This window comes from Anopheles bellator, chromosome 2 (assembly GCF_943735745.2).
Source record: "Anopheles bellator chromosome 2, idAnoBellAS_SP24_06.2, whole genome shotgun sequence".
NCBI classification, from domain to species: domain Eukaryota; kingdom Metazoa; phylum Arthropoda; class Insecta; order Diptera; family Culicidae; genus Anopheles; species Anopheles bellator.
In genome coordinates, this window is record NC_071286.1 from 35,546,763 (window position 1) to 35,574,003 (window position 27,241).

At 45.5% G+C, this 27,241-nt stretch overlaps 1 protein-coding gene across 1 annotated transcript in view; it reads left to right on the forward strand.

The window, feature by feature from the left end:
- LOC131208561 (calcium/calmodulin-dependent protein kinase kinase 1) overlaps positions 1 to 27,241 on the forward strand; it is an 82,984-nt gene that overhangs the window by 52,379 nt on the left and 3,364 nt on the right. The window contains exons 3-9 of the mRNA XM_058201353.1: positions 21,679 to 21,763; positions 21,831 to 22,462; positions 22,976 to 23,295; positions 25,150 to 25,323; positions 25,470 to 25,650; positions 25,931 to 26,639; positions 26,769 to 26,934. Coding sequence (XP_058057336.1) covers positions 21,679 to 21,763; positions 21,831 to 22,462; positions 22,976 to 23,295; positions 25,150 to 25,323; positions 25,470 to 25,650; positions 25,931 to 26,639; positions 26,769 to 26,934 — 2,267 coding nt within the window. The remainder of the gene's footprint in view (positions 1 to 21,678; positions 21,764 to 21,830; positions 22,463 to 22,975; positions 23,296 to 25,149; positions 25,324 to 25,469; positions 25,651 to 25,930; positions 26,640 to 26,768; positions 26,935 to 27,241) is intronic.

The following is a 27,241-nucleotide window of genomic DNA, read 5'->3' on the forward strand; positions in this document are numbered from 1 at the left end:
GCTTTAAGGATTGTTTTTCAACGTTAAAAGTAAACAGCCAATTACGTCGCATCCTGGATTGTTTTTCGTGCGACCGTTGGAACAATAAAGCTGGTCGCCGAAGGTTGTTTTCGCTGTTCAACACTCAATCACAATCTGTGACAGGATTTACAAACAAAAATACGTCGGAAATGATGGAACTGATTGACTCAGCTAATGCGACTAGATCAAGGCCCCTGGAAGGCGGGCCGAGCTCAGGTTTCCTTCCCATCGGAAGCCTTCACGTTGTCGGTTTCCGGTTTCATCCAGTTTCCGTGCCGTTGGGTGAAACGATCAGGAAGCGTGAAAATTTGCCATGAAACTGAAACGTTACGGCGTGTTGAAAGCCTACCATTTGATCGATGCACCCCATCGCCAGCAGCTCAATACGACGGTAAAAGATCCTCCTAAAGAGTGTAGGTGGCAGCTTTGGATGTTTTGCAATTCTCCACAGGACTTTACAGGACATCTTTTTTCAACGCCGTACTTTTTGCGGTAACATAATCCTGCAAAACACGCGAAGTGAATCTCAAAATATACTTACTTACAATTCGCTCTCCATAGAAGTGTGAGTTGATCCGAATCTGTTGCAATTCAGAACCCGTCGGATATCAAAGTCCGACAACCAAGTCACAAGTAGTATGTTGTTTCGAGACCGGGATAAATCCAGCGCGACCTGTCCACGTCGTAAAACTGCGTGTACTGGAAGGGGGCTACATGCATCAGGTATACTCATATGTTGCTAAAAATAGTTTATCGATCTCTCGTCCACTAGTTGGCAGGTTCATCCCCACAAACGAGTGCAGTTCCGTTTCCGCCGTTCCATTTGGTATCCGTGGAATCCATCCGGATCGGGTTGTGCAGACAGTGAGAATAGATATTTTTTATTTTTCATATATTAGCGGCATGTTGTCACAACTAAGATGATGTTTAAATAACTCTTTTCTTGTTCTATCCATGTCATAACTACGATGATGGCGCAACATAGTGTAACTCTAAAATGGTTAACACGATTATAGCCTGACACCTTAAGCATTGTGACAGAAACGGGCATAAGTTTCCAGCGGCCTAATTTGCTTGGCAAAAGAGTTTGCTAGTAGAGGATTCACTAACCTTCGCCACCTGGTCAGGAGATAGGGAAAGTTTTTCGTTCAACCATGCGACGCTTGCTGACGAAGGCGTCACTGTCCGATGCAATTCCCAACTTTTGCTCCATTAATCTAATCACGGTCCGCCTGGCGCAAGTGCCTGAGAAAATGTGCAACACGTCTTAGCGAAACAGCTTCATTATAATTCACTCGACCCAGGAGCGGTCCAGGTGTCGTTCTCTGCTCCGTCACGATGGAGGAAAGTTTCGCTGCAGCCCCAGATAAGAAAGGGTGCCATATTTGGCCTAAGTTCGTCCATAGCGGCCCAACACAGCCCCGGCAGGGTTTGAACGAAACTGTTGGCAACTCGGCATTTCTCGGTGGAGATGGATTTTTGTTTCTTCTCAAAGAAAAGTTTTTCATTTGATCTGCGGCATCGGAAAGTTCCTCGTTTCCACACATAATTAGCTTGGTCAACCGAGTTTGAAACTCATCCCCTACACACCGGGTTTTTGTTTCGGGTGATGCGGTCACTCGTGCCCTGGCCAGCTGCCTTTCAGCCCTTCACTATTGTTTGCCGACAGGTGCACATGAAAACAGGTTTCTTGAGATGCTTGTGTTTGTTGAGTTTGATGTCCGTTTGGGATGTGTTCGGCGTACAGGAAAAGTTATAAACTGAATCGTGTGGTTGATAACTATTTGCCCAGCTGCCCAGTATTATAAATTCGTCACTCGTATTATTTGCGTAAACAAACGAATGTATACAGAATGTACTGAATTATTCGCTTCAAGGAATACTGATTGAGTAACAGTGCGCCGTTTGAATTTTTATGCTCCACATTTTCAAATATTTGACAGTAGTGACAAGAGATGAGCGTGTGAATTCACGTTTCACTTTACGCTTCGGAGAAAACGGTGGCAGCTACAAAACCAGAAGATTTATGAAAATGGGAATATGTCCAACTGTGCTGCATCCACGAATAATGGGCGGTAAATAAGAGCGATTCCGGCAGTCGGATGCAGCAGTAAATCAAACCAAAGTGTGGTGGGCAGCGAAAAGGTACGCACAGGATGAGAACAGCAACTGGAAATCTGTAGAATCACGAAGGTGGCAGGTGATTTGTAGATCTTCGCCATAAAGATATCAACATGTTCCCCATCGGCAAAGTTGGTTGATCTACAGTGTTACAAAAAGGAAAACAAAAGCCGAGAAAATACTTCGAAACTGTCAGGAATCTTCAAAGAATGTCTCGTTCCAACATTGATTTCTAGGGATACAAAAGAAAAACAAGAATTGAGCAGATTACGCAGAATCCTCTTTGCTCGAAGAACGAAACGAAATGAGGAAATGGAAAACATAAAGCGCTGGGCGCTAAGCGCCAGTGTATCAAGTAACTTTTTTTCCTAAAAAAACGAGACCCCGGGAATCGCGGGGATTCTTGCTTTAAGAATTACCCGTAGCAGTTGCGCTTCAATAGAAAAGCGATTTTCGCGACCCTAAACAAGCGCACGCCAAACACTTGAACGGCATCCGCTCCCCGTTTACGTTACGTTAAGCAGTTTGAAGAGATTTTCGGGGTTGAAGGCCCCGAAAGTGGATGCTGTGTTTGCGTTTCAGGTTAAACACGGAGGATCTTCGAATTTTCCGTTAAAACGCCCGCAACACCCTTTAAATCTCAATAACTTTCATCTTCATTTCACTTTGCCCACGCCCGCACCTGGCCGAGTGGCGGACTTCAAACGGAACGGGCCTTCTTCCTTCTTCCGGTTGACTTATTACGGGACATCGGGGTTGGGACGCTCGAAAAGTTTTGTGACAAACTTTATGCGCGCTGTCATGCTTTGCGGAAACCAGGAGTGAACCCGAATAGGTGTAGCTGGTGGGCTGAATGGTGAACGGAACTGTTTGACATGTGGAGTAAAGATGCTCCTTACACTGTTTGTTTTTTAGCTACTCAAGAACACTAGTCGATGGGTTTTCTCTAGCATTGGGACACTTTTATATTTGTTTCCTCGCAACCCTATGTCAATAGAATCTGTTTGAGTTGGATGCATTGTGGTGCACCAACCAAAGAAAACACCCCACACGTTTCAACAGCAAATACGGCATCAGATTACTTCGGAGTACTGCAAATGTACATCGCACGAGGAACATGCTTCGTTGATATGCGACACGCATCATTTAGCGGCATTTTGATTGCAAAGCGAGAGCAGTACACATCTCAGCTCATAATCTTATTATATTCGTACTAATGAAACTGGAGACTCTTTTTCTTGGGCGTTTGATGTTGCTTTTACTATTCTAAGTTTCATAATCTTCTTAAGCTTAAGTATAGAAGATCATTTAGCGGCTTCACGCATTCAGCGAGATGGTAAGATTTTTCTTCGTACTGTTTCGGATCACTCTACTTTCAAGCCTCGCCTCAATGAGTCGCTCCGTAACAACCTGGTCGTACCTACTTAAATACAAGTTTTGAATGCCAGGTTTAATGGGAAAATCTCGCTTAACACTGTTTCTGCGTTATTTTTGTTAAACGATGCTCACATGATTTTCTCTTTGTCTCAATGAGAAGTTATTCAAGCTATTAGTTATACATACTAACCAACAAAGTTGACAAACAAAAGTCACATATCTATTATTATTATGGATTATTGTTCGATTTAATAAACTCCGGAGCCTCAGTGGAACCCTAAAAAAAAAGTTGTCTGAAACACTACGGCCGAAAGAAACTGAAATTTGCCAAAAAAACGAAATAAATTACAAATTAATTAATCAGTCAATAAATTTAAAGCATAGCACAAATTACATATAATTCTGCAACACACAATTCAAACTGAAACCAATCAAAAGTATAACATGCACGACGCAGTTTAGTATATTTCGATGTAGGAATGAAAAGGAACAATTATTTTCAAATTTAACTTTCATCTTCATTAATGTTCCTCATTTTACATCAAAATCGTAACGAAAAATCCCCTTGGAATTCATTTTTGTAATCAAAATTCACAAAACTGCTCGCCGAAGAGTTTTCAATTAAGCAAATACGACAAATGATTGAACACACGAATTCTTCATGTTTTGCCAAGAATTCGGCGGTTTGTGAGGCGCTGTATTTTATTCTTGGGGAAAACATCACCCGTTAAAATGGTGATATCTTTTGATTTTAACCAAATTCGCGAATTGCTACCTATTCAACCGACCTTTTGCTACGATGATTGCGACATTATTTACTAAGGTGATGCACTGCGGTCGTTTGTTACCCTCTCAAACGGCCCCTAAGCAACTCGTAGTGTGCTCACTTTCCACACCACCATTGATTGCACTAATTATTTCAATGTTTACATTACACTACAAATTGAGGAGCATCGCTGTAGCATCGTGGGTGTGGTATAAATGGGGCTCAATTTGCTGAACATGGCAGTTAATAATTGAGCATCGAAGCACAGCCACGACGCCCAGTGCTTCGAAGATGGGTTAGGTGATTTGTAAACTTACACTCTGCTACGGTTAGTCGTTTGCATAATTAAATTTCCGGTGAATACATCATCTGGTGGAGCGCTGCGTACAATCTACAAGCGGAAGCTGTTCAATAAAGGGCATATTTTATTCACGCACACACTGGTGCTCACCGAACCGAACCGAACCGAACCGAATTGGTTAGCAAATGTTCCATCCTGAAATGGTTACCGATTTAGCATGATTTACCAGTAACTCGAATTTTTCGTAGCAAATAGCGAACACCTATTGTTATTATTTATCAGAACACCTTAACAGAACAATCTCTCTCCAACACTCATTCGCATTGTTCACGGGCCGAACATTCCGTTGGTAGATTAGAAGTCATTAAGCCACGTCCGATGAGGATTCACGGGTCTCCCCCGGAAGTGGTTCCAATCAGAACAGGGTGTTGAAGGGTGTACAAATCACTATTGTCGGCATCGGAAACGTTATCGTTGTAATCTTTGACACCGTTGCAATCTTCGGTAGTCGTTACGATTACAGGAAGCCCGGGGATAATGGAGAATCGAGTCGCAGCCGAAATGTGGCGAGTAAAGGCTGGCCGCACCGGAAAAGGATAAGTGGTGGAATAAATTAAGCTAATCTCATTAGTGAAGTGCTAGCGAAAGACGTAGTTTCGGACACAAGCCGGCCACTAGAACTTAGTGCATTAACCAACATTTCCCTTACAACCAAAGCACGCATGGCGTCGGTTTCGGTTTTTTCTTAATTCGACTGTGGCTGCGGGTTCTTGAGCGTAAGATGGTTTTCAAATTTTAGCATCCATTTAATAATAAAATGCTTGTCCTATAAATTAAGGAATGCCATAAACATTTTTGTTTTCACGATGGGATGCCTGTTAAAAGCCGTTAAAAAGATTGGTTTAGAACGAACCACAGCACAACGCAGCGAACGTGAACATTTTCGAAACGGAAAAAGATACCATCATCATGCCGCGACAAAACCATTTGCGCCAGAAGGTACAGCCCAGGCCAGTGGTACGTGGCAAATGTTTTTTTTTTTGTAGAAAACGAAGCGGACCGAATTGAAACATCAAGATAAAACAAGCCCGGCCATTTTCGGTCGTGTATTTGGCTAGCATCGCTAACGTCTTTATAGTCGGTGTGCGGTTAATTCGTTAAGTGATTGCTTTCTGTCGTCGAAATGACAGTGCGCGCCCCGGGAATTCCTTCGCGTTGCGTGGGAGTTGCTCGATTAGTTTCAGCTAAGTTTCACAACAACAACCGGCAGATTGTCAGAGAGGTGCGTTAATGGGGCTCACTGATATTGGGTTGTGGCAGCGCGCCCTACGCCTGTTTTGCGTTTCATTCAAAGGGACTCAACGAACGTTAGAATTGAATTAACAGAATTTTTAATTATGCTTTCTTTGAATACTCCATTCAATATCATTATGTTGAATGTTATTGTTATGTCAAACGGGTTGTCTTATTCTTAGCCTCGTTACGCTAAACTTCTTACTTTAAAGCTGTTTGCTCTCATAAAAATCCCATGTGCAGAATAAAGCGGATACAAAGTGGTCGTCAAGTGCCCGTGAGTTTTACCAAGGAAATGGCAACGCGAGTGCCAATTCGCAGGAGCGGCCGTACACATTGGCTCAAATCAAATGGAAACTCCATCATGTGAAAAATTAAAGAATATCGTAGATCGTGAATATGAAAATAGACTGCGACAGGCAAACATACCGTTGACAGAATCCGTAAAATGGCCCAAGAAAAAGAATCCGTAAAGTTTGTTCACACCTGCTATGTGGGAAAACAAATCCTTATAAGACTGCACTTGTAATTGAGTTGTGTTTTTGCTAACAAATAGAAAGTATTCAACATCTCTGATGGTTCATGAAACAGTTTGTGTTATATTCACTGATGAGGGCTTCAACATTAATCGTCCGCGGTTGTATTAAAGGTGACTGCACAACATAAGCAAAGTTTATCGCACAGAACATAGGAATTCGTGGCATCGTGCGCAGCAGCATTTTTACTTTGAGCAACTCCTGCTCCTGGAATATCATGATAACGCAAGAATAATCCAACTGTTTACTTCTTCTGCTTTGTTTCCAGGTAAATGGTGGCGCGACTCTTGGCGCGTTCGTTCGTGGCATGGGAACGGTTCGAGGTGGAAGTCAACTGATTGATGTACGAGCGGTTAAGTGGGTGAGCCCATTTTCCAGGAAATTGATATTGGCACAAGCCGGAAAGTCGTTGTAATTAATTTGGCAAGACGAAATTGAAAAATATATCTTCCCGCCCGGCTTTCCAGATATATTATATTAAAGGACATAACAGGCAGTAAAACTGTCTGAGCTGACATTTGGTTATCGTCATGCAGAGACGTTTGATGTTATGCCGACATGATGGTTTTTATGGATCTTTGATCAATTTGGACAACTCATAACAAGTGGTGTACGAGCTATTAAATATTGCTCTTGCTCGCAAACATGCACATTGTGAGGCAATTACTATTTATGCAAAGCTTACAATGTGTCCTAGAAGCAAGGAGCTTCATTAACAAAGGGCGGTTGCGTTGCACAAGAAAATCGGAACAAACGATGAACGTGCCCGATGAAAGTTGCTTGACATCACCGATGCAAAGATCAGAACTCACGACCCACAGTGTGTAGCGTTAATTATGCATATCTGACGAATGACACGGCACATGTGCCTGGCCAAAGTATCGCAGCGCAGCTTAGTCGCGGGTTGGAGGGTCATAAATTATGCACGTCGGCAACTGGCAGTTCCAACGGATATCCGAAGCGACCGGTGTTCCGGTGCAAGCCACGCAAAGCTCGTAGGTATCACCTGGCAAATCACATTCATGCACCATCGAGTTTCTTGCGCCCACGCGATGGCACGCTCCTTCGCTAGGTCGCCAAGACCAGGTCCGTATAGTGGTTAGCTACGGAGCGGTCGTTGACGCTGGCGAAGAGTCGTATTACGATCATTATTTAGTTTTATTTCATCAAAGGTCTCTAGCCAGCACGGTGGTCCCACAGTGAGGATCACCGCCAGTGTAAAGCCGCCACGGGGTGGCCCGTCTTAGAGTCGAAATCTTGGAGTTGTTAGGAACATGTTTTCGTTTGGCGACAAAATTTACGTCTTTGGTGGGTTTTTTTTTTTTGAAGTGCATAACGTAACCGTTATGCCATGCACTTATTCAGCGTGCTTCCGATCTCTATCTCGAAAAATCGATGTTTGGTTCAGCATAAAATCATTATGCTGCGGCATAGAATGTATGCAATTGACGAGGATTGATCTACAAAAAAGGCGTGACAAAAATGTCACTACTCTTCGCCGTGGACAGTGGATTTCCTCATCATTCAGTATCGTGAACCGCGCCACGCAGCAAAACACTTAACGCTCCGGAGATTCCGACGCTCCGTCGCGCGCAAGTCACGATGACTTCGACCGCTACGACCGGACTGGTTAATCCGGTTTAGCTAAGCAACTCCGTGCCACCGCATCGTTCGGCTCCTCTCCTGCTTCCAAAGCTTGCAGTTCCTTATTTTCGCCACCTATCCGAGTCATCGTTACATCGAACCGGCGAGCCGGCGACCGGCCGGCGACCGCCTTGCCCGTGATCTAACGGACGGCGTGAAAGGAAAGGGCGTTTCACACGGACGGCAACTCGGGGTGTCCCAGACTCCCGGCGACAAGCCCGATGCGGATGCAGTTAAGTCGAGCAGATCGAACTTTGCGTGAAGCAACGCCGCTGACACTGGGCACCGCTGGATGGGCTTATCTTAATTGAAATCCGAACCAGAGCGCACTTTTGTTGTCACGCATAGTGAGAAAATATTTTCCATCCAAGGGTGTACGTGTGCACTGGCAATTTGCTGCTTCTTTAAGAAAATACATAAAATTAACATTTTTTCCATAAAGAAACGGATGAACGTTGTAGCTCGCTGTTTTATTGTTTCCTGCTTCACATTCCACGGTGGAGTAGTTTGCAAATTGCGCTCTATCGTTAGAAACACTTTTCCATACAATTGTCGCTGCGTGCATTGGTTAAACCATTAACTTGTGATGTTCATTTAACTCCATTTATTTTAACTAGCCATGTACTATCCATTATTCATATCCTTGCTACTGAATGCTCATTTAGTAATAACAATTAGTTTCACAGTTTTACTATAGATGTAGGCATTGGCGACACTTTTCAACTTTAAGCTTACATTATTCCTGCTACTTTTGTATTGCTATTTGTATTCTATTGTATGCGGTGCTATTATATTTTTAACAGGGCCGACCCCAGATGTGTGCATAAATTATTTGATTATAAATACCCCGTGCGCGTCATTTTTTGTAATTTTAATTGTGGAGCCCAATACGCACGATTGAATAAGCGATGCGAACGTTTCGGACGCGAACTGAAACAGCCATTCACTTGCCAACATTATTGGATACATGCCACTTAAAGTAAATTTATGCGCCACACTAAAGAACAGATTTCTGAGCTTCCCCAACATAAACTCGATCGCGTGAACGTCGCCCCGTGAGTCACCATAAATTTACCCAATTTATTGCACCTTTCGCAGGCTTGCGTTAAACTTTCTCATTCTATCCACCTGTGTTTGCGCCCCGAAAAGCCGCCGCCACAGTTGAGAAGTTCCGTCAAATTCGGGTCACAATGAATCGACGAACTTTGCAACTCGTGCTCGAGACTGTTGCCGTGGAGTTTTACCACGTCCGTCGTGGTACGGCCAGCCAACAAGGTTTGGTTTTAATTAGAACCATCCTGTGATTTGTGTTTACTTTCAAACTCATTTCCGCAACCGTGTCCTTACAAATTTATTCAACAACTGCTTGGTTGTTATTGTTAGAGTGTTTTCAAAATAATCCGGCTCTGTTTTATGTTTACTTGATCTTATTACCCGTCGTGTTTGAGATTTTATTCCTTGCCGATATCTACCCAATAAAAGTGATGAGTGAAGTAAAGTGATAAAACTTTCCATTGTGATCGAAAACGAATTTTTACCCAAAGAGAATGAATTTGAGCTCTTATCCTTTTTTACACACCTTATTTCTTATTTTGTATCGACATGAATATAGCAACTGTGCAATTTCCGATTTTAATCATTTCTCTTCATGACATTTATTGAATAAAAGTGTTTGATTTTGATGCTGCGTCTTACTAATCCAACATCAGGTTTTCAGGCAGGATATATCAAGTAATAATCGATAATCAAATAAAAGTCACGCTTCACAAGACCCCTTGATTAACGTGCCGCGAATGTAATTGATTTTAATGTTAGTCCATTATGACTAACAGCTGAGCCGAATAAGGCAACGTGCGTGCAGTCAATTCTGAACCTGTTTTGAGTGTCCTCTAGTTTACTGTGTCATTACTTCACTTCAGAAACCTATAACGGGATTGTGGCCGTTCACTAAGTAAAGAAGATGTCATGTAAAAGACTCAAATAACGCCACCTCATAGTCCCTAGTCCCTGGTGGAGCAAAGAAGCAATTTGTTTGAACACGCCGGGACGGAGCGCATTATTGAACCGGTGGACCCCTCCTAACGGGCGTCAGGACGCCTACCTACTATTATTATGCTACTGCCCTTTTATTTGCGAAGCCTGCTGATAGCAGCGGTGACAGTTCTGACAGGTTGGCTCAGGAGCTTACTAGCCTCCCAGCGGGAGGCTTATTCGAAAGGCACGTGTTAAAAGAAGTGAAGCTTCGATTGGAATTGACTTTTCGTCGCTCGACACTTAGCGGGTCATCGCGTGAAATTGATAATAGCGGCTATGGTGGTCATTGACGTTGCGATGAATTTGAAATTGTTCTCTACGAGTTGCTTGAACGCTTCGAAACACCATTAGCAAGGCAACGTATTTCAAGTACTTATTTTTCACCAACTTTACACGCCGAGTTGACGAGTTTTCCAACCATGATAACAAAAAACTAATAATTGAATAATGCTTTAACAGAAATTATATTATATAGTGTGAGAAGGTAGGTAGAGGACACGTAACCTTCCGAACCACGGAGATTTACAAACAAATCATGAAAATCACCTAAACGGAGCAGACGTCGTCTTTTTGTCGTCCAGCCAATGCTTCTCACAGAATCATGCAGCAGTGCAGTTAGTTTCGTCCCATTGCGCTGCACCGTTGCTGCTGAAGGATGAATGCTTATGTTGATTGATAAAATTGCACCTAGGGCCATGATTGCACCGGTCATCTGAAGCAGGCATTCCGCCCGTTGATTGAAATGGCCACACACGACGTTAATTAGTCGTTTGCGCCGTTTCATCATCGCCCCGAGATTGTGCATGAACCGTTTTATGGTGCGTTTTATGGGGGGGCACATCAATCGCAAAAAGCTGGCCCATGAATAATACGCTAGCAATCACACAGACACAGACAATTAAGCACAAGCTGCAGTTTCCAACATGCACTCAGCGGCAGAAGCGCATTCCGGCAGGTGATAATAGGAACATTAATAGGCGGTTTGGCGAGCGAGCTCACCTCCTTTCCTAGACTGAAGGTACCGCCTGAACGGTAGAGGTGCTCCATTCTTTATCATAAAAGACACTTTGCAATAAAATACTCGCTCAATTGCGCATCTGAAACTAACAGGACACCAGATAAGAAAAACGACCAACCAACCACCAAAGGTGAAAATTAAACTAGTCGACTTTAAAAAAGTCCTTTTCTTTTTTCTTTGTTTCGTATTTTTCCCAAAGGTAACGTAATTTATTTGGCCCAAACAAACAATTGCAACACGTTCCAAAGTTCAAGAAAAATGTAACAAAATTATAACGCAATTCAATAAGTAACTCAATATACGTTTTCGCAACCGCGATTTTCCCAACGAACAAACGCTTTTCCTGCAGCAGCGGTGGCCGGTGCCGCCGGTCGCTCCGTCGGTCGGTGGGAACGCGGATCGGTAGGAAATCATACTTTAGCAAGTAACCAGTTTCCCTACACCCGTCGCGGCGGTGCGTGGCAGTCAATCTACATTGTAGATACTTCACCTGCAGCTAGTCTGAAGCCAGACGGCAGGCGAAAGGCACTCGCATTCCCACGTTTGGCGCGAACCATTGACTGTTGCTAAAATTGAACATATAGCCCCCGGCAGCCCCGAGCCGTGTGTGGTGTAGACCGTCTGTGTTGAACATACTTTTTCCGGCCACTCCGGTTGCTGCCTTGCCTTTTAAGCTTTGCCAAGTCCGCGCTGTGGCAGTTTTGGGCCAACCGTAGGGGCGAAGCAAGCGTGTTGGGTTCCCTTAGGGCAACATAGTTTTTTTTAGCAAACACTAAAACGAACGCACGCTGAAGAAAAAAGAAGAAGCAGAAGTAAAACGGTTTACCTTTATTTCGCAGATTAATTATAGGTCTGCCGCCGCGCGTCATAGTATTAATCCAAGCGCCCTCGAGGGCTCAATTAAACTGCCAGCCTTGTATTTACTGTTGGTAAACCTTGTAACCGAGGCGCTTTATTTGCAATATGTTTGTACTAATGAATTTATATATGTACAAAAAAAACGTGTCCACTGCTTGGCAGCCCGCGGGCGGGATTATTAATTTAGACGAATCGAACCTTAACTCCCTTCCCTTGGACGGGCTCGGATTTTCGCCGCGATCAATCTTTGGCGCAGTGTTGCCCGAAGGCGGTGATGTGATGTGACATCATAATTATCGATTCAAGTTGAAACGATCCCGTGAGGCTCTTGTTCACCAGTTCTCCGTGCAACGCGTACGTTAAATTTATCTCTTCTTCTGTTTACTTATAAATCGATTAATTAAATATTATAAATTTCTTGGCAAAATTCAAATGATATTGTTTGATGCCGTCTGAGTCACAATGCAAAATACTGATCATCATTACAGAATCAATTTAAAGCATACCGTACTGGCTATCTGCAATGTGAGTGTACTGTCTATCTTTTGTCATAATTGCCACTAAAGTGTTAAAACATTGTAACAAGTCATTACATTTGTTCTGTTCAGTTTCGTCAAAAGCATGTGGCCTTTAACTTGCCTTAGGTGAATGAATGTTCATAACTATTCAACAGGATTACGTAAGTTTATTCATGAGCTTCAGCTAACGTACTCGCGACCTTTGTTGTGGATTCCGTGGAAGTTTCATTTTTACGTTCCAACGAAACGAAAACCAAAAACTCCTTCAATTTCACGGCAATGTAATGTACGGACATCAAAGGTAAAAGCGTCCGTTCATTCTCACCTTCTCTGGCTATCGGCTGCACCAGCAAATGAAACAATTCGCAAAGTTTCTGCGCTGTTCTCAACTGACATAGGCTTACCCAACCTGCTGATGTGAACGCTGACTAACACAAAGGTTGGATTTCAAATACTAAAACCTGACCCCAAACATCCTGACTCGCTGTAAAACGCTTGATGCTGTGGCTGCTTCTGGCACACTTAGCGATCTTGTTGGTAAAACTTTTACACCGAAAGTTAATGCTGACTATTTGGTTGCTGGTGCTTCGGTTTACTTTTCCTCAATTTTCACCAACCTTCTGTACGATGTTTCCACTACGAAGTAAAGACATTTTAAAAATAAACTTAAAGTTTATCAATCGCGCCCTTTGCATTATTCGAAAACTAACAAATAAAAAAATATGAAACGAATACAATTGAATCTGAAATGAATATGAAATAGTTTATGTTTTGTTTAAACTCGCCACTTAATCAATAAACCGTCGGACGGATGTATTTGTTGTGACGAGCAGAGTGATAATCAAAGATATGGAGGCGCCTGGTAATTCATTTGAAATTTAAATTTGCTAGCATATTTTACAAACAACGTTTATTTATTCATTTGGAGTGTCGCACAATGCAGAATATTGATGTCACTCGACCTGTAGCGAATTTAGTAATGATGGGAATTTGTAAAAGAATTACTTGCAACACACAAAGTTTTCTTGTTGTACGGTGCCGACGAAAGAATACATTTTTGGGGAAAACTTTTACAATTTCTTTCGTTATCGGAAGTTTTCATTTGCGTTCTTTTTGTCAGTTTCATTTTCACTTAGCACGTGAATTTAATATTGTTTCGAGACGACGACACAGTCGTTCTGAGCATTCTGAAAAATGGACCGACGCTCGCATGGTGAGTTGTGCTTCGCTTTGGACTAATTGAAATGCCCAATTTTATTCCCTTTCCGAGGGACGAAATATACCCTTCAACAATACGTGCGACCCCTGTTTCGTTTCTGACTTAATGAACAAAAGTTGAGCATAGTTTGCAGTACAGTTTTTCCCTTGTCAACGATAAATTTACACATCCAGCAGCATGAATTTAACCTTCGAAGTTATGCTGAAGCCTTCGTGACTTCGGCGTCACCAGAGTGCTTTTGTTGGCCCACCTGGTAATAAAATATATTTGAACAGTTATAGCTTTTGAGCGCTGACATTAACCCGGCGGCTTTTGGGAGGATGAGAGCACAGGAATGCAGAGCAGTAGTAAGAATACATGAATTGTATTCATAAATGAACAGTCTGATGTATGAAATTAAACTGTTGCCTGTACTACCCGTGAGTCAGTTTTCGATACTAATCATCACAAGGTTATGGTAAATTATGTGGTGCCATTCCAGGTTCGTCGACCATCGTCCTTGGCGAGGCCCTACACATAGTCCCATAGTTTACATAACGGACCTAGCTATGCATTTGATGCTTAGAAAAAGGATGGTTTTAAATAAGTATGTTTATTCGAAAGTGTTCGAAAATTTGCTTCTCCATCGCCCGGGAGAAAAAATGGAAAGCCCGAAAACGATAAATCACGAAAAAACCGCCAGAAACCAGATCCATGTTCCCTGACCTGTTCTGCAAGTCAAACGTTTCCGAGCAAATGAGCAAATGGTTGTTAACAACGCCACTGTTGAGGCCACCGAGCGACCCTACACCTGCCAGGGTCGACAGAAACGTGCCGCGAGTCGCGTGTTGGCGGCCGAGAGCTAGAATTCTTTCAGATTGATGTGTCCCGAAAAAGAAAGCGAAACAATAATAATGAAGAAAGTAAACATGAAAAATGACGGGAGTGATGAAGACCGGACGGCGTCTCTAGTAGTCGAGTAAAACAAGCCTTCGGCCGGGAGGTTCGCAATCTTCTTGGCCCAACATTCGTTGGTCGCATTGAAGGTGACAGGGCTTTTTCAGGGCCGAAAGGGCGCCCCGCGCGATCTGCAGAGGGCGGCCGGCCACTGAGCGAGGAACCGTGGAAGAGGCAAAGTCATTTCGTCGCTTTTCCCGTCAGCCAGCGATCGGCTGAAGGACCTGCGACCGCCGACACCGTCGAGGGCGGCTGGCAATCTATTTTAATAAGTGAAACATAATTTGCTGATTCCGTACATTTTCTTGCTGTGATTGCTGTGCACAGAAAGGGAAATGGAAATAACTAATGTCACGCGAAATGAGACACGGCTACGGTGGTGCGTGCTTATGGTTTAAGTACCCGACCCGGGTGGGCGAAGGAAGCAAACAGAAAAAAAACAACTCAAAAACCTCGTTTTTAACGAAGCGAAAGCTGAAATGCGTCAAAAGTGTAACCGTTCCACGATTTTCCGATAAATATTTCAATCAAACTCATTGTTCAACGGCTCTCCAGTGTGCGATAACAATGATTGTGTTGAAAAATTCCGCCACTAAAGCGTGACTCTGAAATGGATTTATTTTTCATCCATAATTATCAGGTTGAGGCCGCATATAATTGTGTCAACGTCAGGACCAGCCTTTTATTCCTTGCGGTATATTGCTGCTCTCAAAATTATTGTTGAATTTCCAACACTTACTCGCAAAACATTTCATGCGCCAGCATACTTTTGGGTTATGTTAAAAATATTTATGTATATTTATGTATATGTAACCCTTGACACTTTGTCGTTGAACGGCAGTTTAAATTCAAACTTGAAACTAACTAAAAAATTTGTTGTATGAAATTTCATACTTCGTCTTTCTAAACGCATTTCCTTCCTTTTCCAAACTTTTATGTAATTCATGTGAACAGATGTTTGATGTTTTGATTGAATATGAAATCGACAACCAATACTACTCACAATATCTTTCTTACATCGAACTACATATTTCGGGCAGACTTTATCCAAGTTTCACAATTAATTGAAGGGAAACTTGTTAGTTTCCTTGAACACTCCACGGACGGCTATTTGGCAGCGAAAACAGCAGATTTATTTATTATTACAAGAAAAAATAAACGGGCAGTATCCCCTTAATTGAGAATTGATAACTTAACATAACTTAGAACTAGCTGCTGTTCCATCTCGTCATTTGTTTACAGCTCCTCCGAAACATATGGAAGATGCTAAATTAGGGAGCCTCTTCTGAGTTGTTTATTGTTTCAATTAGGATTGAAAATTTGTGCAACAACTGCCATGATTCGTTGTTTTTTTCGGCTTTGTTTTCTCTCGCCCTTGACAAACTCGCTCATTATGTGCTCGACGGAAACGAGCTTGACAAGGGTCAGGCAAGTAATAAAATTATTATGCTGACAGTCTCGTCGGAACTTTATCAAACGACATCATTGTGGGCAGTTTGTACTCACATCGGTACAATAAAACTGCCCCATCCCCGGGCGGTGGATCTGGGCAATGGATCTTCCTGAAGCGCTCGACGCCCCCCGCTGTGCGCTTCGGAGCGAGGAAATTGAAAACCCACGGTCACACGGTGGGCGGAAAACTGCGAAAAATAGAAGGTCACCTCGGCTGGTGGTCGTCGTGCCGCAGCGCTCGTCAGCTTCGGCTCAAAGTTTCGCCTTCCAGAAGCTGTGCCACGCTAAAGATAATACCGTCGTGAATGGCCAACGGAATGGCTGAAGATTGAGCTTAAAAAGAAAATAAACGGAATACTTCAGTGGCACGGCAAGAGGTGGCTTCCATCCGATAAGCAATCGGAACGGAAAAACGCTGCATCTCGCTGGGGCCTGAGTGGGGTAGCTGAGTTAACCCCGCTGTACGGGGGACATTGTACAACTTGTTCACTGTCTGTCGACATTTTTCGAACGACTTCTGCTACGGTGACGGTGTTTGATGATTTTTAGATGACATGTCAGACGATTGTGTTTGTAAACCTATTTTAAGTGAACTCTTCGATGCGAAGGCATCACTGAGGTCCAACAGGGCCTACGTTAGTTTGACTGACAAAGTGACAAAAGTTTTTCTTTCAATCTGGGCAGCAAAAATGAACCTGAAGTAAGCATTAAATTTTAATAGAAACATCATGTTGCTGCCGACCATTTGGGCGAAGCTTTGCTTGTTGGCGACACTGAGCCGCTTGTCCAGGGTTTGGCAAGTTCGGTTGTGCTGGCAACTGTCCCAGTCCACGTCGATGCGCTGTGCGCCAGGATGGCACCGCACGCCAGGCAGCCTCGTCCTACATTTCAAATATTGCACTTTACGGGTAGTTCCACTGTGTGAGAATTACCCTGCTGCTCCAGTGGGTCTGCAGTGTTTCAAGGAAGTTTTCCGGGGCAATACGGCCCCGGAGCGGTGAAGCACATCTTTCGGTTTCGAACTTTATTTGCATTCCGCAACCGACGTTTGGCTTCCGATTTTACCGGAACACAAAGCTCGCTTCGCAGCATCTGATCTTCCGGTCGGAGGTCGGTTGTGAACGAGAAAACGTTCCGGGCTAAGGCCAAGTGCCCTGTAGATCTGTCGGGATAGGGGGCGTTTGATACCGAAGAGTGTGAGTGACACCATTGACTAGCTTCCGATGCGATCCGATGACAAAGAGTCCATCCATGGTCCCTTCGCAACACGGACGTTGGAACAAATAGCGTCCCCTGGAAGCTCGTGTAAGCAACCGAACTGTGATCCACAATTGACGAGAAATTTCAAAATTGGAGGTAGTTCATACACAAAGTAATATGGACTTTCACTGATTAGTAAAGCATTCAAAAATGTTCCTTTGCTGAACTTCATTTATAAATACGATTCGCGGTAGTCTATTCAATGTTTTGTTTTAGCTTGTGATTCATTCAGTTCAATCTGATGTCGGGCCCAAAATTCGTGCCCAGAACACCCCTAGCATGATGTAGTGGGTTCCATTGATATATGCTCCTCCAAATGTCAACCCATTCTGGCGTACTTGCCGGACTTCAAGCGGACGGATTTGGAAGGCTACGTTCGACGAACGATGGTGCTGTACAGCGCCCCATGGAATCTTTGTCATGGAGCCCCGTGGTGTAATGGTGTAACCTGACGCGTTTGTGCGCGGCACTTGACCTATCAATTTTACGCCGGCAGCAGATATTCATCATCCATCCATACATCATCCAGTTCCATACCGTCCATTGTAGGTGGTAAAAGTCTAATTATTCGACGAGGTTGCACCTGAAGTGGTGCATCCGTGATTTTGCTTTATCGCTGTTATTTATAGCAGGGCCGTCAATTTGTAATGAATATGCAGAAGCTTCGAGCAATGTGCCTATGCTGTGGATATCAGAAGTCGATACCGTGGGAGGAATGTTTTGTCAAAAGGTTCACAATTCAAGCGCGGAAGCACATTATGTAGTCGTCTATTGACCACCCAACGATGCAATTATCGAAAAGCCCAACAGCAGATACGACAGACACCCACCCCGATCGATGGACATTAAAGTTAAAAATATTGGTTTGTAACAAGACTGAACTATTGTGTCAGTTTGGCTTTTGCGTTTTAAGCGAACATGTTTCAGTGGATAAAAAAAATCAAGTGGTTGATTTTAATTGAACGGCAGCCATTTTCGTTTTTCACCTTCTGAAACACTTCCACCGAATTAATCTACGACATATTTGTTGTGAAGATTTTATATTATAACTCAGACGCTTCCGTAGAATGCAGAAAACACTTCCGTAGAATTTAGAAGTATTATAGAAAGCATTATATAGCAAGACATTTGCTTCGCTAGTACAATACAAATATCTCAAAGGCATCAAGATAGATGTTTGGTAGAATTTCAACATGAGATAAATTATTTATTGTTTACTTTTCGAGGCAGTTTTGGCTTTTCCATTACCGTTTTACTGTTATTTCAAAATACTTCAAAGTTATATGTTGGGTTTGGTGTTATTAGGACTTATCCTAGTTCTTCCTGCATTACACAGCTATCGCCGCGTAAAAACTCCTACAATCGCCGGAGTAGGATTCTCTGGAAAAAAAGTAGAAATAAAAAGCACCAATACAGTAAGCGGTATCAATACACCTCTTTTTTATATTTATTTTGATACTCAACAGTCACGTGCGAGTTAATTTTTTGACATGACGTTCCTATTGGTTTAGTCAATACTCTCGCACGCTTCTCATTAACTCATCAAAAGCGCCTTCTTTTTGACACGAAATTGACACGTACTGACACGTTACTGTTTCTACGTTAGATTTTGGCTGCAATTTCTCGTTTTTGTTTAATGTTTCAGCCGAATGAAACCTACCCAGTGAAATGACAGCAAGCCCCAGGGAGAGCCTCGCAAGCCTTAGGCTTTCCGAGCTCGGCTTCCGCGTCACATGTTTCCCGTTCGACAATGGGAAGAAAAGTGTGCCTAAAATAGAACCATTTTCCGAGTTGTTCATCGGGTTGTGCGAAAGAGAGAGAAGTACGGCAGCTAAATGGATGCCTGCAGGGGAATATAATTTTTATATTTTTGATGAAGGCTTCACGCGATTGTAGGCTTACTAAAAACGGTTACATTTTTTCCCAAACGGGGTGAACAAAGAAAACAACCTTTCAGCTTTCAACGGCCTTCAACATTTCTGCCATAGCGAGCCTTTGAAGACCCTTGCTCCGGGCGTATTGATTTCAACTCTTTTAATTACCTTCAAGGAAGGGGTCGAAAGAACTACGATCAAACGCACGCTTTAATCCCGGTTATCACAGGCAGTGTCACGCCGTACGGTAATTGATAGGCAGAGTGCTATGTAGTAATGGACCACGCAGTGAGTGCCTGGATTCTGCCGAAGGGTCTATTGATCTATGTGCTCATCGAGCTGTGTACACTAATATGATGGATCATGCTGTAGCTGGCCTCTGGACGAGGGCCTAGCTGAACTTTCCTTCTAAAGCGCACCCCAGGGCCTGGGCTATTTCCAATCAGCCACAGTTACCCGCGTTACCCGTTCTTTTCCGCTGGCTAGCAAATTTATATTTTGCCCTTTTCGAAGCCCAGCCGGTCAGCAATCGGTTTGGTCCCACAAGTTCATCAGAATGACTTTTAAAAGGGATTAAATGCTCTACGTTCGCCACGTTGGTGTTATTAAAAATGTCTTGTACGTTCGCACGTATATTGTTCCGCCCAGCTTCTCATTGACGAGAAAAGCACAAATTCCCGGTATTGTTTCTCTCCAACACGCAAGGGAAACGTTCGTCTAGATTGATGTCTGCCGATGTTTCTTTATTTACTTAACAAGCACCGCTTGACACGTGTCACTTTGAACTCCGGTTATTATTTATCCTTTTCCACGGAACACCGCCGACGCCGACCGGCCTGTACCGGGGCAGATCTTTGAGTGGTTCACTGAGTGGGAAGCAGCCTTTCATCTCGCATGTGGTGATGTGTGCTGTGGACTGCTCGTTGGAAATTGTGGGTGAAGATGTCCCACCGCTTCACTGCTCCGGGCAACACCAGTGGCCCTGTGGCCCAGTGAAGTAACCGCTATTTCTCTATGGGTGCCAAACTGGAGGTCGCAGCCCTTCAGCCAGACTCCATTTGAAAGAGTAGCCAATTAGACGACGAGTGAAACTTTCTCCTACGTAGATTCACCAGGCCGTGGGGCTAATCCTGTGAGGGCCAATGAGAAACCTCAGTGCCACAGCAGCGGACAGTCGGATCACCATCCACCGGAACCAGGAATGAAACTCTAGGTCCTCCCTATTGTAAGGAGTTGCAAGTCTAACTCAGGCACCTATTCTGGCGCATGGATCGTAAGGAAGACATAAGCAAAGAGCGACATGAAATGAAAGTTTTCCAAAAATTTAAATTACCTCATTTCTGTTTCGCAACGAACGCGGCCTCCACGGTGAGGCTCTTCGGCCCGCTCTAGCCAATTCGTGGGACGTCGAATTCAATTAATGGCGTTCATCTAGACGCGCCAAATGCCATTTTGGGAACCCCCAGGGGCCGTCTCCGATATTTGTTGAGAACAACAAACGTCGCGAACTCGCAGTCGCCGTCTCGTGGAACATTTCGCTCGGTTGCGTTTCGCCACTACGACGACGTTTCTGTCCTTCACCGTCTGGCTTCATGGTTCGCGTGGTAATACATAAGCTGAAATGTACCGAGCCCAAGAAGGAAAACCCGTTGTTTTGGTTGGCAAAGTTGGCTTTATTCATCAACGTCATCTCGATGGCCACACAATCATTCCACCGACGTTCTAACATTTCAATACCGATCTTTATTTTTTGCCTCAAAATAGGTCTCACTTTCAGCGATAACCTCTTTACTCGAGCGAAATTTCCGACACGCTGAGTCTGTCTTGATTTGAACGGTATTTTTCCCACCAAGCAGCAGTGTAAAATGAAAACACGAAATTGTGTTTGATCCAAACAAAAATAGTGTCAGTCTTGGCACAATAACTCACAAATTTATGAGTAGAGAATATCATGAAATTCTACCAGCTTTCTTTTGAAAGTTAGTACTAACTGAAAAAGCGATGAATGCAATAAGACTTGCGCCCTTTATGTCGGTAGGCACGGGACTTTTCCGCCCATGTGTTCCGGCTAACAGCTTTAAAGCGTTGAACGGTTTTCCCGTGGAACAAGTGCGTCTCGTAGGGTATTGCTCAGCGAGCGACACGCGCAGTTTGTGCAAATGAGAAATACAAATTTGATTTTGATAAATCAATTAGCCCGGAGTGTTCGCAAGCCTGGCCGGAATCCTGGCCGCGGAGCCCGCGATGCCTCGGAGGCCATGGAGGAGAAAAACCCATCGCTGCGAACGTTAATTTGGGGGATAAATTTCATCAAAACTAATAATAGCTCACGGTGCCCGCACGAATCGTTTCCATCCCAGACCGAAGGAGGTCCTATCCTTCCCCTCCCAGCCAATGATTGATCGAGCGTCGGGGCTGATCCTTGTCCGCTGTCTTTCGCTCAATTCCAGAAACACTACGGTCCTGCCATTGGAATGATCAGACGATTGGGCGCTGTCCATGTTCACCGCAGAGCGCAACCGTATCCACGTTTGGGTAAGTGGCCGGCCGGTTCCCGTGTGGCTCCCCGACCTCCCATTTCACCCGCTTTGCTTCCCCCCAGGCCGGCCGAGCCAACTGCTATGGCCAGTAGCACCGAGCTCAGCGAAACGGAAATGTCTCCTACGGTACAGTCAGAAGCGACGACGACCATCGAGCCAGTAACCGGATCGGACGGAGCAGCAGTCAGTGCCGGACCGCCATCGGTACCATCTTCACCGACCGACCTCGGTGGGCGGAAGTTCCTGGCCGGAAGTCCCGGTGACTTGCCGAGCGTTGCGCTGGTACCGGAGGAGAGCCATGCCGACGACAGCCGCAATAGCAGCAGCAGCAATAACAACAGTGCTAGCATGAAATGCCTAAACTTTGGCCGCCCATCCTCGACCCCACACCACCACCACCACACAAGCGACGAGCCCGCGGACAGTGAGAGCGGGCGGTTCCAGCCGACCCCAACGTTAGATAGCGCCGACGGTAATCAATTCGACGGCCACAGCCTTAGCTGCCGGAAGATGGGTACCAGTGGTTCCGTGATAGTCGCCGGCGGCGACGAAAATCCCCGGAAACCGGTCGCCGCCGCCGTCAGTGGGTTGGCGCGCGGGCTCGCCGACGTGGTCCGGGTGTCGACCAGCGTGCCGCAACCGGTGATCATCCGGACCGAGTCGCCGGCCGAAGCGCGGATGTCGCAAGGTCAAGGTACACATTTCCACTCCGCAACCGCCGCCACTACTACTAACCCCGACCACGCGCATGACCTCGTCCCCATGTCGGTGGCTGTCGGTGTTCCCGTACTAACCGCACCCTGTGATACGTCGGACCGAACCGTAGCTCTACCCTCCGTGTCCATTAGCGAGCCCGGCGACGATCACCTGGATGTCCTGGGCTCGCCGAACGCCACCACTAACGTCCCATGTTCCGCTACCCATCAACACCACCAGCTCGTTACCTCCAGTAACACCACCAACACCACCACCACAATCGCTACTAACACGGTGACGGGGCGGTGTAGTAAGCCGCCACTTCATAGCTACCAGCAACACTACCAAACCTACCGCACGGCTACGTCCTCGACGGCGGTGCCGGTGGTAGCGATGGCGGGTGGCGTCGGACCATCCTCCTCGTCGTCGTCGTCCTGTCGGCCGCACAGCGCCCGCTTCCTGGCGCAGCACATTAAAATACTTCCCAAAACTCAATCCCTCGATTTGGCAGATAACGACGACATGCTGGAGGCGTCGAACCGGTCCGAGTCGCAGCTCGAGATCGGCACGGCCTGCATCGACGGCGGTGGTGGCCGCGGCGGCGGGGTCGGCGGGCTGAAGGGGCGCGTGTTGCCCAAGCTGCAGACGCTCGACCAGACGACGCGCCCGATCTACCCGAACGTCCCGTACAGCCCGTACAACAGCCCGTACGGAAGTCCGCGCAGTGGCCGCCGGAGGACGCCGCTGCGGGAGTCGCGACGCGTGTCGATCGAACAGTCGGGCAGCTTTCTGCAGCTGAACCAGTACAAGCTGCTGGATCAGATCGGACAGGTGAGCCGGGAAGGGAGATCAGATCTGATCAGATCCTGGATCGGATGCGGCCTGTGGGGTCAGGTCCTGAAAATATTACAATTGAGATCGCTTGATTGAGCCTTAGGAAACATTCTACGAATCGTTTAGTCAATGTGTCGATCGACGAGTCTTTCATAATTTTTGTATTTATGAGGCTGTAGAGGACGACTTTTTTTATTGCGTTGTTCAACCAGTTTTAAGATGCGATAAAAAAAACACAGTTTTAGGGTTTGAAACACATTTGATAATACACTTGTTCCAACGGGACTCCAATTTATGAAGTCAAAATTTGGAAGGACTTCAAAATACGCTTTCCACGCGTCATATTTTTTTGGTCTGGAAACAGATGGAAGTCCAAAGCGGCCATTTTTTTTCTACAAATCAGATCTTTTTTCACGCATTTTTTTCTTCAGCTGCTCGAAAAGGTTACAATAATACTCAGAATTTATCGTTTTACCAGATTTCACATAATCCACAAACAAAATTTCTTTCGCACCTCACAATACTGATGGGATCTGTACGTATTACACCTTTCTTACATCTTTTTGGCCGATTTCTAGACACGAACTGGTTTCGGAGCCTTAAAACCCATGTTCACACCACTCTTTAGCCTCTTGTTTTGATTCAGGATCATGGTGATAGACCCAAATCTCATCCTTACGCTTGTACAACCACGATTAAATTCAGTAAACTTCTTTTCTATTGTATTAATACAAGGCGAAGAGTCCTTATACACTTTCATCATTCGTTCATAGATTTCCTTTCTTTTTAAACGTTCCATAAATAAAAAGTTAATGATTGTACGATACTTAGTGTTTCCATTGTAAAAACTACTCCGCTAATGAATGGCTTGTAAACAAAGAATGAATTGAAAAAGTGTTTTGAAAATTATTGAACAACCTGGTACTGCAATGGAGTCCATTTTTGAGGTACCGGCCAGCACTGTGTTTAACAAGCAAAGGAATGTTTTATTCTACAAAATCGTATGATCGCAGTTATACAGTGCCACAATCAGCAACTGAATATGCTTACTAAGGCAGTTCGCTGGAAAAATATTAGAAAGCTTAACGAATTTAAACACATCTAACTAACAACACATCATCTAAACAGCAGCACATTTACCACCAAATTTCTTTTTTTTGTTATTTGTCTTTAAATTTCGAGCAATGTGTCGATCGCATCATCGACAAAATACTGCCATCCATTTGTGGAGCCCATTTTCCAAATATTATTGATGAAGCCCATGCGAGCAAAATGTTGATGATGATCACAAGCGATCGCTTGTTGGGCCTGAGGAAGCCCCTTTAACGTACAATAAATTTCCAAATGTGTCTGCGTGATGGTTACGACGTGGCGTTGAGGTGCACATAATATCTCAATTCATCAACTCGTAATTTTAACGATTTTTAACGATCGATGACATTGATTTACGATACCTATAACGCTCAGCTGGATTGTCAAATTTAAAATCTCACGCTCAAAATTAAACGTACACCACTTCATCATCATATGATCATATGCCAATTATGTGTCAGAGCGGTTTACGTGAGTCAAGCGATTCACGGATCGTCCTTTACATATAAAAGTGGTGTGACCGTTCAGTGGGACGTCCACGACAAACTCTGCCACTCGTTTCGGGAGACCCTTCCACTGTCGTTGATAATGTTACTGCATTTAAAGGCACGGTGCTGCTAATGATGGCTAGATTGGAGAACTCGGCCGAGCGCCTCGGGCGAAGCGATTACGGTCCATCAGCAAATTGGAACGGCGGAGACTGATTTGCACAACTCGATTAACCGCACCGGTTGCCGGTGTCCCGGTGTCCCTTTCCAGGGTTCCTACGGGCTGGTGAAGCTGGCGTACTCGGAAGAAGACTCGACGCACTACGCGATGAAAATCCTCTCGAAGCGGAAGCTCCTGCGGAAGGCGGGCCTGATGCGGCGTGGCCCCAAGCGCGGCACCTCGCCCCTGGACCGGGTCTACCGGGAGATTGCCGTCCTGAAGAAGGTACGCACGCACCGAGCAGACGGTGGCCACCGTCTGCACTCTGGAGAGTGCAGACTGACCGTTCCCAAATTTCCCCCGGGCGGTGGTGTGATGTTTTCCAATTTTTCTGTCCTTATTTCCTTATTGTTTGCGCTGGCTGGCTGCAGCTGGACCATCCGAACGTGGTGAAGCTGGTCGAGGTGTTGGATGATCCGTTGGAGGACGATTTCTATCTTGTTTTCGAGCTGGTGCAGCAGGGCGAGGTACTGAGCATCCCGACCGATACGCCCCTGAGCGAGGAACGTGCCTGGAATGTGTTTCGGGACGTGCTGCTGGGTGTCGAATATCGTAAGTACAAATCCCCGAGCCGTACCCGGTGTACCGGTGTGTCCGTCCGGTCCGTCACGCCCCCGGGTCGGGTGTGATTGATTTTCGACCACCAGAGGACGAGGCCCGGGTGCCAAGGTTTTTTGGCCTCCGGGCGAAGCTAAATCACGCTCAGAAAACAATCAGCACTCACGATCCGATTACGGAGCGCTTAATTGGAGCACCCGGGAGCGTCGGGTTTCGGTATGATTGTTTGAGTAAACGCCCGACGCGCGCCGTTCTGTCCTTTGTGGTCTTGCAGTGCACTACCAGCGCATCATCCACGGCGACCTGAAGCCGGCCAATCTGTTGCTGTCGGACGTGGGCGGTGTAAAGGTGGCCGACCTGGGCGTTTGCAACGAGTTTCTCGGCGAGGACGCGGCCATGAACAATGGGTCGACGGCGGGTACACCGGCATTCCGGGCCCCGGAGACGCTGCTGCCCGGGCAGCACTTCTACAATGGCAAGGCGGCGGACATCTGGGCGCTCGGCGCAACCCTGTACTCGCTGGTCCACGGCAACGTACCGTTTATTGCGATGTCCGTGCCAGGCGTGTACGAGAAGATCAAAAACGATCCACTCGAGTTCCCGCCGACCAGCGGCATCAGCGAGGAGTTGCGCGATCTGATCGGCCGGATGCTGGACAAGGACCCGCAGCAGCGCATCACGCTGCCCCAGATCAAGGAGCACCCGTGGCTGACGAAACAGGCCACCGTCCGGCTGCCGACGGAGGAGGAAAACTGCCGCCTGGTACAGATCAGCGACGAGGATATGAGCAGCGTGGTCAAGAGCATCCCGAAGCTGGACACGCTGATCCTCATCAAGACGATGCTGAAGAAGCACTCGTTTCAGAACCCGTTCACCAAGGGCATCTCGGGACGGGCACCCCAGGCCGGTGGCTCCAGGTTAGAGCGGTTCTGTCGCTCGGGACGCTCCAACTCGGCGCCGGGCGATTACCACACGTCCGAGCGGTAAGTGCGGTTCTCATCACATTTTCCGTCCCTGCGGTCTACAAGATATACTCTAGTGTTTCCCCTTGGGTTTTGTAGATCGATAAAAGTAGCACGTACTGAATGGTTTTTTGTTTTGTTTCCCTCTAGTCAATCATCCAACGAATCACTGCTTCCGTCGGTTACCGAAGGGGTCACAAGCCCACTTGGGAGCCCTGAACAGACCACCATCAGCATCACCTCGGCGATGGACAGCCTTACATTGATATCGGATACTTCCAATCCATCCTCCAGCACTGACAATGACAGCACAACGGTAAAAATAGTCAAAGCTTCGCCCCAGTAGTCAATTGGTGATCTAGATTTACTCGCTGCGCCTCCTTAGACGTACTACACTTTCTGGATCCCAACTAGAAGTACTGGAGTGTGTGAAAGTTTAGCGCCCCTCCGTATTGGTTTCCTGCTCTAGTCTCCTGTCAATATCTGCTCTCTCTCTCTCTCTTCTCTCTCATGCTCTTTCTCTTTTTCTCGATCTCTTCTCTTTGTTTCTGATTGATGATTCTTTGTCTTTCACTTTTTTCTTCGTGTTTCCGCTTTTTTCGATACTTTTTCATTTCCTTCCT